The sequence below is a fragment of the Hemibagrus wyckioides genome, linkage group LG05 (genome assembly GCF_019097595.1).
Source record: "Hemibagrus wyckioides isolate EC202008001 linkage group LG05, SWU_Hwy_1.0, whole genome shotgun sequence".
Lineage (NCBI taxonomy): Eukaryota > Metazoa > Chordata > Actinopteri > Siluriformes > Bagridae > Hemibagrus > Hemibagrus wyckioides.
Window position 1 is genome coordinate 28,405,969 of NC_080714.1, and position 15,395 is coordinate 28,421,363.

At 38.5% G+C, this 15,395-nt stretch overlaps 1 protein-coding gene across 2 annotated transcripts in view; it reads right to left on the bottom strand.

The window, feature by feature from the left end:
* Window positions 1-1,553: 1,553 nt before the first annotated feature.
* The window catches only part of LOC131353136 (zinc finger protein GLIS1), a 118,096-nt gene continuing 104,254 nt past the window's right edge, over window positions 1,554-15,395 (bottom strand). For both annotated transcript variants that reach the window (XM_058389900.1, XM_058389901.1), the window contains exons 9-11: window positions 8,371-8,513; window positions 2,764-2,907; window positions 1,554-2,677 (exon numbers count right to left, since the gene is read on the bottom strand). In XM_058389900.1, the coding sequence (XP_058245883.1) occupies window positions 2,544-2,677; window positions 2,764-2,907; window positions 8,371-8,513 (421 nt within the window). In that variant the 3' untranslated portion in view covers window positions 1,554-2,543. The remainder of the gene's footprint in view (window positions 2,678-2,763; window positions 2,908-8,370; window positions 8,514-15,395) is intronic.

The window sequence follows — 15,395 nt, forward strand, 5'->3', positions numbered from 1 at the left end:
CAACACCTGATCCACCAATCAGAATTCATCGCCACCTGATCCACCAATCAGAATTCATCAACACCTGATCCACCAATCAGAATTCATCGCCACCTGATCCACCAATCAGAATTCATCAACACCTGATCCACCAATCAGAATTCATCACCATCTGATCCACCAATCAGCAGGTTAAATCTGTTTGAAATCAGTTTTTCTTTGTGTCTACTAAGTGCAACGCTGAGATTGACCACGAGGGGGCGGAGTTTATTCACTTCACTCATTAGCGTCATGAGGTACTAGTTCGCAATCAAGTCACTCTCTCTCTCTCTCTCTCTCTCTCTCTCTCTCTCTCTCTCTCACACACACACACACACACACACACACACACTTTAACTCACAATAAACACTTTATTCCTTTCAATAAACGTATATCATTAAATCCCGCACATTATATCTTTACAAAAGTTAGAAAAAAAAATACTTTTATACTATATTTTAAAAATTGTAAATAAATATTATAAAATATTATAAAATATTATTTATAAATAGTTGCTCGTTTCTAAATAGCTCTCGTTTCTAAACACACCTGTAATGTCTGATCTTTCTCAATCATGCTAATATTCCACACAGAAAAAACGATTTATTTTTAATGTAGGTTTTACTTTTCCATCGTCAAGACACTTTTCCAGTCAGATGCACAGCCGTGCACCTCAATAAAAACATTTCCATCAGCTACCATTTTAAAGAAAAACTAGCCAACTAGTTAAAAAAATAAGTATTCAACCTGAACATGGTTTATTAGTCAGAGAGCAACAGCTAGCATGGCACTAAACAACTGAACAGTGAAGCTAAGCTAGTTTACTATTCACATTGAAATGCTCTAAAGCATGCTAACGGTTTCTCTCTGACTAATAAACAATCTTCAGGTTATTTTTATTCAGTCAGCTAGCTTTCCTTTAAAACTTTATGTCACAGAAATGTTTTTATTGAGGTTTGGCTGTGCTTCTGACTGGAAATAATGTAGAGTGAAGCTAAGCTAATTTACTATTCACATCAGAATCCCAAGCTAGCGTCACTGACTAGCCGCTCAGAACAGCAATATTACATCCAAACTACCCAGAAATTTTTTCCTTTTTTTTGCATTTCTATCTTCTCAGGGATTAAAATCCTGAATAAATTCAGCTAATTGAAAAACAAACATAAAACAAAAATAAAAACACCTTCAAGATAGCTGCTGAACTTTACTTATTTATTTATTCATGTTGGTATAATTAATTAATTCCTTTTTAAAATTAACTCTTATTATTATTATTTTTTACATTTTTTAAATAACAATTCTTTAAATATTTTCATTTGTTTGTTTATTTATTTATTTATTTATTTATTTGTATTTATTAACAACAAATCTGTTATTTCTAAACAAAACTAATAATTAATTAATAATTAATAATAATTTTAGACTGTTGTTTCAAATGTGGTTCAGGTTCATGTAGCATTAAATAATGAGATAAATAAAAAGCCTGTACACACACACACACCACACTCACACACACACACACACACACACACACAGCTGCATTATTAAAGGGAAATTTATTTTCTGAGACATGATATAGTGACACAATAATTAATAGTTTAACAAACTGTACATTTTATACATCTGACAGAAGCTCAATGGACGAGGAAATCCATCAAAAAACAAAAACAAAAACAAAAAACACACAAAACCAGACTGGAGCAAAAATCATAAACACACACAATACACACGCTGCAAACATTCACTGATAAACACAGCAACGCTACACACAAAGCCTATATAATTCTTATACACTTCAGCTGAGAGAGAGAGAGAGAGAGAGAGAGAGAGAGAGAGAGAGAGAGAAAAAAGGGAACATGAGAAAGAGTAGTGATGGAGTGATAGAATGATGTGATAAAGGAGTGATAGAGTGATGGAGAAACAGTGAAGGAGTGAGAAAGAACGAGAGTGACAGGACAGAATAACTGAGTGAGAGTGATAAAGGAACAGTGACAGAGTGATAGAAAAGTGATGGAGAAACAGTTTTGGAGTGATAAAGTGAAAGAGGTATGGCATGATAGAGTGAGGGGGGAACAGTGAAGGAGTGATAGAAAAGTGATGGAGAAACAGTTTTGGAGTGATAAAGTGAAAGAGGTATGGCATGATAGAGTGAGGGGGGAACAGTGAAGGAGTGATAGAATGCTGTGATGAAAGAGTGACAGAATAGAATGACAGTATTAGAGTAAAAGAGTGACAAAGAAACAGTGACAGAGTGATAGAATGATGGAGTGATAGAGAATGGGAGAGAGAATGGAAGTGCAAGGAAAGAACGGCAGTATTAGAGTAAAAGAGTGACAAACGAACAGTGACAGAGTGAAAGAATGATGGAGTGATGGAGGAATAGTGATAGAGTGATAGACTAACGCAGTGATATTTTGACAGAGTGATGGAAAGATAGAGTGATGGAGTACTATAGTAACAGAGTTATAGGTTGATGGATAGTGAAAGAGTGATATAGTGATGGAGTGATGGATGGAGTGATGCTCTACGTCTCTGTGTACACTGAGGACATTTGACTCAGGCTTCGCTCGAAGGCTCCGAGCTGGAAGAAGACGCTGTCATCTGCACTGAGACTGAACTGGGACACAGAACCTCCAAGATCCGGTACCAAACTGAACCCTACACACACACACACACAGGAGTCAGAGTTGAGCAGTGTTTGAGTAGTATTTTCGAGTTTATGGTGTGTGTGTGTGTGTGTGTACCTGCATTGGAGCTGGTGTGTAAGCCATTGTGTGAGTGTGTGTTGAAGTTGTGAGGATCTGCAGGGACGTGAGTGTTGTTGATGTTCTGCTCTGCTCTGTAATTCTCCCCAAAATGGAAGCAGCTCTGGAAATTTCCTCGATAATCTGAAAAATCAGCAATACACACTGTAACACACACTGTAACACACTGTTATACACACTGTAACACACACTGTAACACACTGTTATACACACTGTAACACATACTGTAACACACTGTTATACACACTGTAACACATACTGTAACTCTCACTGTAACACACTGTTATACACACTAACACATACTGTAATACACACTGTAACACACACTGTAACTCTCACTGTAACACACACTGTTATACACACTAACACATACTGTAACTCTCACTGTAACACACTGTTATACACAGTTATACACACTGTAACACACACTGTAACACACTAACTCTCACTGTAATACACACTGTAACACACACTGTAACTCTCACTGTAACACACACTGTTATACACACTGTAACACATACTGTAACACATACTGTAACTCTCACTGTAACACACTGTTATACACAGTTATACACACTGTAATACACACTGTAACACACACTGTAACTCTCACTGTAACACACTGTTATACACAGTTATACACACTGTAATACACACTGTAACACACACTGTAACTCTCACTGTAACACACACTGTTATACACACTAACACATACTGTAACTCTCACTGTAACACACACAGTTATACACACTGTAACACATACTGTAACTCTCACTGTAACACACACTGTAATACACACTGTAACACACTAACTCTCACTGTAATACACACTGTAACACACACTGTAACTCTCACTGTAACACACACTGTAACACACACTGTAACTCTCACTGTAATACACACTGTAACACACTGTAATACACACTGTTATACACACAGTTATACACACTGTAACACACTGTTATACACACTGTTATACACACTGTAACACACTGTTATACACACTGTAACACACACTGTAACACACTGTTATACACACTGTTATACACACTGTAACACACTGTTATACACACTGTAACTCTCACTGTAACACACTGTAATACACACTGTTATACACACAGTTATACACACTGTAACACACTGTTATACACACTGTTATACACACTGTTATACACACTGTAACACACTGTAACTCTCACTGTAACACACTGTAATACACACTGTTATACACACTGTTATACACACTGTAACACACACTGTAACTCTTACTGTAACACACACTGTTATACACACTGTAACACTCACTGTAACACACACTATTATACACACTGTAACACACACTGTAATACACACTGTAACACACACTGTTATACACACAGTTATACACACTGTAACACACACTGTTATACACAGTTATACACACTGTAACACTCACTGTAACACACACTGTTATACACACTGTAACACACACTGTAACACACACTGTTATACATACAGTTATACACACTGTAACACACACTGTTATACACAGTTATACACACTGTAACACTCACTGTAACACACACTGTTATACACACTAACACACACTGTAACACACACTGTTATACATACAGTTATACACACTGTAACACACTAACTCTCACTGTAATACACACTGTAACACACTGTTATACACACAGTTATACACACTGTAACACTCACTGTAACACACACTGTTATACACACTGTAACAGATTGTAACACACACTGTTATACATACAGTTATACACACTGTAACACACTAACTCTCACTGTAATACACACTGTAACACACACTGTTATACACACTGTAACACACACTGTAACACACACTGTAACACACACTGTAACTCTCACTGTAACACACACTGTTATACACACTGTAACACTCACTGTAACACACTGTTATACACACTGTTATACATACAGTTATACACACTGTAACACACACTGTTATACATACAGTTATACACACTGTAACACACTAACTCTCACTGTAATACACACTGTAACACACACTGTTATACACACTGTAACACACACTGTTATACACACTGTAACACACACTGTAACTCTCACTGTAACACACTGTTATACACACTGTAGCACACACTAACACACACTGTTATACACACTGTAACACACTGTTATACACACTGTAACACTCACTGTAACACACACTGTTATACACACTGTAACACACACAGTTATACACACTGTAATACACACTGTTATACATACAGTTATACACACTGTAACACACTAACTCTCACTGTAATACACACTGTAACACACACTGTTATACACACTGTAACACACACTGTAACTCTCACTGTAACACACTGTTATACACACTGTTATACACACAGTTATACACACTGTAACACACTAACTCTCACTGTAATACACACTGTTATACACACTGTTATACACACAGTTATACACACTGTAACACACTAACTCTCACTGTAATACACACTGTAACACACACTGTTATACACACTGTAACACACACTGTTATACACACTGTAACACACACTGTAACTCTCACTGTAACACACTGTTATACACACTGTAACACACACTGTAACACACACAGTTATACACACTGTAACACACTGTTATACACACTGTAACACACACAGTTATACACACTGTAACACACTGTAACACACACTGTAACACACACTGTTATACACACTGTTATACACACTGTAACACACACTGTTATACACACTGTAACACACACTGTAATACACACTGTAACACACACTGTTATACACACTGTAACACTCACTGTAACACACACTGTAACACACACTGTAACACACACTGTTATACACACTGTAACACTCACTGTGACACACTGTTATACACACTGTAACACACTAACACACACTGTTATACACACAGTTATACACACTGTAACACACTATAACACACACTATAATACACACAGTTATACACACTGTAACACACACTGTGCCACACTGTTATACACACAGTTATACACACTGTAACACACTAACTCACTGTAATACACACTGTAACACACACTTTTATACACACTGTAACACACACTAACTCTCACTGTAACACACACTGTTATACACACTGTAACACACACTGTAACACACACAGTTATACACACTGTAACACACACTGTTATACACACAGTAACACACACTGTAACACACTCTGTTATACACAGTTATACACACTGTAACACACTAACACACACTACAATACACACAGTTATACACACTGTAACACACTCTGTGCCACACACTGTAACACACAGTTATACACACTGTAACACACACTGTTATACACACAGTTATACACACTGTTATATACACAGTTATACACACTGTAACACACATTGTTATACACACTGTAACACACTGTAACACACACTGTTATATACACAGTTATACACACTGTAACAGACACTGTAACACACACTGTTATACACACCATAACACACTGTAACACACACTGTTATACACACTGTAACTCTCACTGTAACACACATTGTAACACTCACTGTAACACACACTGTTATACACACTGTTATACACACTGTAACACACTGTAACACGCACTGTAACACACACTGTAACACACACTGTAACACACACTGTTATAAACACTGTAACACACACAGTTATACACACAGTTATACACACTGTAACAGACACTGTAACACACACTGTTATACACACCATAACACACTGTAACACACACTGTTATACACACTGTAACACACACTGTTATACACACTGTAACACACACTGTTATACACACTGTAACACACACTGTAATACACAGTTATACACACTGTAACACACACTGTTATACACACAGTTATACACACTGTAATACACACTGTAACACACACAGTTATACACACTGTAATACACACTGTAACACACACTGTAATACACACTGTAACACACACTGTTATACACACTGTAACACACACTGTAATACACACTGTTATACACACTAACACTCACTGTAACACTCACTGTAACACATACTGTAACACACACTGTTATACATACTGTAACACACACTGTAACACACTGTAACACACACTGTTATACACACTGTAACACACTGTTATACACACTAACACTCACTGTAACACACTGTTATACACACTGTAACACACTGTTATACACACAGTTATACACATTGTTATACACACTAACACACACTGTAACACACACTGTTATACACACTGTAACACACACTGTAACACACACTGTTATACACACTGTTATACACACTGTTATACACACTGTAACACACACTGTAACACACACTGTTATACACACTGTAACACACTGTAACACACACTGTTATACACACTGTTATACACACTGTAACACACTCTGTAATACACACTGTAACACACACTGTTATACACACTGTAACTCTCACTGTAACACACATTGTAACACTCACTGTAACACACACTGTAACACACACTGTTATACACACTGTTATACACACTGTAACACACTGTAACACACACTGTAACACACACTGTTATACACACTGTTATACACACTGTAACACACTGTAACACTCACTGTAACACACACTGTTATACACACTGTAACACACAGTTATACACACTGTAACACACACTGTAACACACACTGTAACACACTGTTATACACACTGTAACACACACTGTAACACACACTGTTATACACACTGTAACACACTGTAATACACACTGTAATACACACTGTTATACACACTAACACTCACTGTAACACACATTGTAACACTCACTGTAACACACACTGTAACACACACTGTTATACACACTGTTATACACACTGTAACACACTGTAACACTCACTGTAACACACACTGTAACACACACTGTTATACACACTGTAACACACACTGTTATACACACTGTAACACACACTGTAACACACACTGTTATACACACTGTAACACACACTGTAACACACACTGTTATACACACTGTAACACACACTGTAATACACACTGTAATACACACTGTTATACACACTAACACTCACTGTAACACACATTGTAACACTCACTGTTATACACACTGTAACACACTGTTATACACACTGTAACACACTGTTATACACACTGTTATACACACTGTAACACTCACTGTAACACACACTGTAACACACACTGTAACACACACTGTTATACACACTGTTATACACACTGTAACACACACTGTAACACACACTGTTATACACACTGTTATACACACTGTAACACACACTGTAACACACACTGTTATACACACACTCCCTTTTAGACTTGATGTTACATGCTTTTCTACACACTGTTATTCTTTCATGTCTTCATATTTTCTACAATGTCCATCTTCACTTTCTTTCATGGCTTGCTCTTTTCTTTCTTTCTTTCTTTCTTTCTTTCTTTCTTTCTTTCTTTCTTTCTTTCTTTCTTTCGTTCTTTCTTTCTTTCTTTCTTTCTTTCTTTCTTTCTGTATGTATGTATGTATGTATGTATGGATGTATGGATGTAAGGGTGTACCTTCAGTCAGGTTGTGGAAGGTGGAGTAGGATTTGTGGTGCTGCTGTGTGGACGACAGGTTCTGCTGTTTCTCCACCAGCGTGGACGATGGAGACGGAGCCTTCAGTGGACTGATTCCTGGAGAGAGCAATGGACCAGATAACCTGAGAGAGAGAGCGAGAGAGAGAGAGAGAGAAAGAGAGAGAGAGAGAGAGAGAGAGAGAGAGAGAGAGAGGATTATGTCACTTTACACTGCTCTGTCTTTTTCGTTATGGTCCAGGTTTAAAGCAGTGTGATGTAAATACGTGTTTTTAATGGAATTACGATGAAATGTTTGTGCTAAACGAGCTTCTGTGTTAAAGCTAAATGCTTGTGTGCATTTTATTTGTGGCTGAATCTGCAGATACCAGGTACCCCTGAGCTCTGGCTGGATGTTCCCATGTGGCGTGTTGAAACAAAAACCATCACATAATCGTCATAAAAATGTCGCAGGCTGGATTTGATCAAGCACAGGCCTGGGGTTAGTTCAGCGCTGGCTCGGGGAGGGAAGCTGCGATCGCTGCAAACGAACAACTAAATCCTTTGTTAGTGCTTTTAAATTCTTCAGCCAGCTTTTCAGAAATAAAAAGTCCTTCTGTTCAAATGACAAACACAGCGCTAATACGACTCCACACGGTCACGGTGTAGTTCTCATGAAACAGCCGGAGAACGAACAACAAGCTTCAGGGATCTGTGGAAGCAGCAGGAACGACGTGACGTTAGGAGAGAAACGCCTCAGAACACACAACGATTAACGACACAAACACCACATTCACACCACACTACACACAGGGTTCACCTTTCTGTAGGCATGTCTTCTGAGATGACACAGCATCAAAATATCTTTTTATTAAAAAGAAAAAAAAATCAGAAACCTTTTCGTACAACAAAATGCTATTACTGAACTATTAAGTTCATTCCCTGTGTGCTAAAAAATCTCCACTTGATGATTTAATGTTAAAAAAATTTAACATTATGTAAATCTAACATTTTTAGTTTTTTTTTATTTAGTTTTTTTTTTACAAATTGCTATTTTGTTGGCAGTATGTTTTGTAGTAATATATATTTTTTTCTTGTAATTATTAAATTATTATTATATATAATTATTGTAATTATTTTTCCATTTTGTTCCTCAAATTTACTTTCACAATTTTTTAATTTTTACAATTTTTTCCTACGAATTTATTTTTACAAATTGCCATTTTGTTGGTAATTTATTTTTTGTTGTAATATATACTTTTTTCTTGTAATTATTTAATTATTATTATATATAATTATTGTATTTATTTTTCCATTTTTTCTTTTTAATTTATACGTTTTTACAATTTAATTTTTTTTAATTTTATTTAGAATTTCTGTAAAGCTTTATACCATGTCCATTTTTAAAGCTCTACAAATGAAACTGAATTGAATTAAAATAACAATAACACTCTTTCTTCTGTTGCCCTACAGATTTTCCCGCCTCGTCGTGAGTGTACGTGATTTATTTTTCCGCACCACACCGGCGACCGTGGACGAAAGCTGTGGCGCTGGAACGGCGTCCTGTTTCTTAGAGCAGCTGTAAAAATCAGTGAGATGTTTTGTGGACTGGACGGTATGACATCAGCTCATCTGTAACGTCTCGTTTCCAGAGTTTCATCAGCCCGGGCTGGAGCAGGACACGTTTTCTCACGGTGACTCACGCGTCTCTGGCCTGACGTTTCGGACATTTCTGTCATTTTCGGCGAGACTCTCCTCAGCTGCCCTCTGTAATATCCGCATCCTGGACTCTGCTGCGTGTGGAATAACCTGCGCTAATCCTGGCCTCACGTGTTTCCCTGCTGCATTTTCTCCTCCTGGGGGGATCTTCTGTCAGCGGGAACTCAGGAAACAGTTATACTGTTCATATTTTTACAAGCTGCCTCCACGTGAATCACGCCGTAATCAGAGCCAGGTGGAGCTGCGCTCAGTCTGCAGGAATGACGGGAATCTTTCATACACGTGCGATTCATCTCTCCTCTTGTCTCTCTCTCCGTCTCTCTCTCTCTCTCTCTCTCTCTCTCTCTCTCTGTCTCTCTCTCTCTCTCAGATCGTTTGAACTGAGACGTTCAGAGAGATGTCTGACCTTTGACCTCAGTCAGGATGTGGGTCAGAAAGGTTCCCTCTCATGCTGATTTCGGGTCAGTCGAGTGCTTAATCATTGTAATAGTGAAGGTCAGAGTCTGGGTCGATTGGACTGATCTGAAATCAGTGTAGAACTGCATGAAAAGGTCATTTAATATTTCATACTAAACTACTGGAATTTGTGGACATTAACGATGTACTTTAAAAAAAAAAAAGAATTTTATGGACTTTATACGTTTACCACACTACATTTAGAAGCGTGTAGAATGGACGACAAACACAGAGGAAGAAGAGGAAGAGGAAGAGGAAGAAGAAGAAAATGTTTGTGAATCGTTATTTTCTGATTCCCGAGCCGATCTAACGACATCAACACTAACACCAGCAGGGGGCGCCCGCGTGTCATTTTAAACCTAGTTACAAACGTTCAGCAAAATGAAAAAGCCTGAAATATTCATGCACATTACTGCTTAGATAGATATATAAAATATTTGTCTCTCTAAGCAGACAGAATCTACAGAGGCGTGTGTCGTATATATTCCAGGGAATACAGTAAGTGCAGTGGAGCAGAGTTTACAGATTTTACGGAGCTGAAGTGTGTGGGAACGTGTCTATGGAAACATCCCGCTCCGAGTGAGTCACTCCTGAGTCAGCAGAGTCAACTCAGCGATCACGACTCGTCATGTGAACACGATTCATTTAAACACAGAAGCAGAATGGGGGTGGGGGGTGTTTGGGGGGGGGCACTTTCATTCTGGACGAAAATCAAAAGCCGTGAGAGGATCAAAGGCCTGGAGTCTGAAGCGGAGAGGAGAGTAACGGAGGAAAAAACAAGGTGGATGGAAAAGACAGAGCTGTGGTTTGAACTCAGGTCCAGAACAGGAACAACGTCATCCCCCTCTCCGAAAAAAAAAGTCTCTGGATGATGAACTATCAGCGTTATTAAACACAGATTCCGAGCCAGACGGATTTTTGATGACAACATCTCACACTCATGACCCCTGCAAGAATCAAATTCCAGTTTAAATCCTTTTCTGAAGGCTTGTGGATGTTAGAGAGTCTCTCTCTCTCTCTCTCTCTCTCACACACACACACACACACACAGACAGAGTCTCATCAGGGGATCAGACATGATGGCTGGAAAGGAACCAGACTGCTCCATTTTTTTTCCCGTCTGAAGATTCATGAGGATGAGAGCTCTGTCCCTCGTTCGTCTTGTCTCGTCAGTCGCTCTGTGGTGGACGAGTGGACGAGTGAATGATTATGGCACTCCAGGAAACGGTTCTGCTTCTGGTTAGACACCAGGAAGGGGTTCAGATCATCACTCCATCCCTGAACACAGCAAGTTTATCAAACTCTGCTTCTAAGCAGCTTAAGAGCTGAGGGGATGCTGACGATCACACACACACTGCATACACACTATACACACTGCATACACACTATACACACTGCATACACACTATACACACTGCATACACACTGCATACACACTATACACACTGCATACACACTATACACACTGCATACACACTGCATACACACTATACACACTGCATACACACTGCATACACACTATACACACTGCATACACACTGCATACACACTATACACACTGCATACACACTATACACACTGCATACACACTGCATACACACTATACACACTGCATACACACTGCATACACACTATACACACTGCATACACACTATACACACTGCATACACACTATACACACTGCATACACACTATACACACTGCATACACACTGTATACACACTATACACACTGCATACACACTGTATACACACTATACACACTGCATACACACTATACACACTGCATACACACTATACACACTGCATACACACTATACACACTGCATACACACTGTATACACACTATACACACTGCATACACACTATACACACTATACACACTGCATACACACTATACACACTGCATACACACTGTATACACACTATACACACTGTATACACACTATACACACTGTATACACACTGCATACACACTGCATACACACTATACACACTGCATACACACTATACACACTATACACACTGCATACACACTATATACACACTATACACACTGCATACACACTGCATACACACTATACACACTGCATACACACTATACACACTGCATACACACTATACACACTGCATACACACTGCATACACACTATACACACTGCATACACACTATACACACTGCATACACACTGTATACACACTATACACACTGCATACATACTGTATACACACTGCATACACATTATACACACTATACACACTGCATACACACTATACACACTGCATACACATTATACACACTATACACACTGCATACACACTATACACACTGCATACATACTGCATACACACTGCATACACATTATACACACTATACACACTGCATACACACTATACACACTGCATACACATTATACACACTATACACACTGCATACACACTATACACACTGCATACACACTGTATACACGCTATACACACTGCATACACACTATACACACTATACACACTGCATACACACTGTATACACGCTATACACACTGCATACACACTGTATACACGCTATACACACTGCATACACACTATACACACTATACACACTGCATACACACTATACACACTGCATACACACTATACACACTATACACACTGCATACACACTATACACACTGCATACACACTATACACACTGCATACACACTGTATACACACTATACACACTGCATACACACTATACACACTGCATACACACTGCATACACACTATACACACTGCATACACACTGCATACACACTATACACACTGCATACACACTATACACACTATACACACTGCATACACACTGTATACACACTATACACACTGTATACACACTATACACACTGCATACACACTATACACACTGTATACACACTATACACACTGCATACATACTGTATACACACTGCATACACATTGCATACACATTGCATACACATTATACACACTATACACACTGCATACACACTATACACACTGCATACACATTATACACACTATACACACTGCTTACACACTATATACACTGCATACACACTGTATACACACTATACACACTGCATACACACTGTATACACACTATACACACTGCATACATACTGTATACACACTGCATACACATTATACACACTATACACACTGCTTACACACTATATACACTGCATACACACTGTATACACACTATACACACTGCATACACACTATACACACTGCATACACACTGTATACACACTATACACACTGCATACACACTGCTTACACACTATACACACTGCATACACACTATACACACTGCTTACACACTGCATACACATTATACACACTATACACACTGCATACACACTATACACACTGCATACACACTGTATACACACTATACACACTGCATACACACTATACACACTGCATACACATTATACACACTGCATACACATTATACACACTATACACACTGCATACACACTGTATACACACTATACACACTGCATACACATTATACACACTATACACACTGCTTACACACTATATACACTGCATACACACTGTATACACACTATACACACTGCATACACACTGTATACACACTATACACACTGCATACATACTGTATACACACTGCATACACATTATACACACTATACACACTGCTTACACACTATATACACTGCATACACACTGTATACACACTATACACACTGCATACACACTATACACACTGCATACACACTGCATACACACTATACACACTGCATACACACTATACACACTGCATACACACTGTATACACACTATACACACTGCATACACACTATACACACTGCTTACACACTATACACACTGCATACACACTATACACACTGCTTACACACTGCATACACATTATACACACTGCATACACACTATACACACTGCATACACACTGTATACACACTATACACACTATACACACTGCATACACACTGCATACACACTATACACACTGCATACACACTATACACACTGCTTACACACTGTATACACACTATACACACTGCATACACACTGCATACACACTATACACACTGCTTACACACTATACACACTGCATACACACTATACACACTGCTTACACACTGCATACACACTATACACACTGCATACACATTATACACACTATACACACTGCATACACACTATACACACTGCTTACACACTGTATACACACTATACACACTGCATACACACTGCTTACACACTATACAGACTGCATACACACTATACACACTGCATACACACTGCTTACACACTATACACACTGCATACACACTATACACACTACACACACTGCATACACACTGCTTACACACTATACACACTGCATACACACTATACACACTACACACACTGCATACACACTGCTTACACACTATACACACTGCATACACTGCATACACACTATACACACTGCTTACACACTGTATACACACTATACACACTGCTTACACACTATACACACTGCATACACACTGCATACACACTATACACACTGCTTACACACTATACACACTGCATACACACTGCTTACACACTATACACACTGCATACACACTATACACACTACACACACTGCATACACACTGTACACACTGCATACACACTGCTTACACACTATACACACTGCATACACACTATACACGCTGCATACACACTGTATACACACTATACACACTGCTTACACACTATACACACTGCATACACACTGCTTACACACTATACACACTGCATACACACTATACACACTACACACACTGCATACACACTGTACACACTGCATAC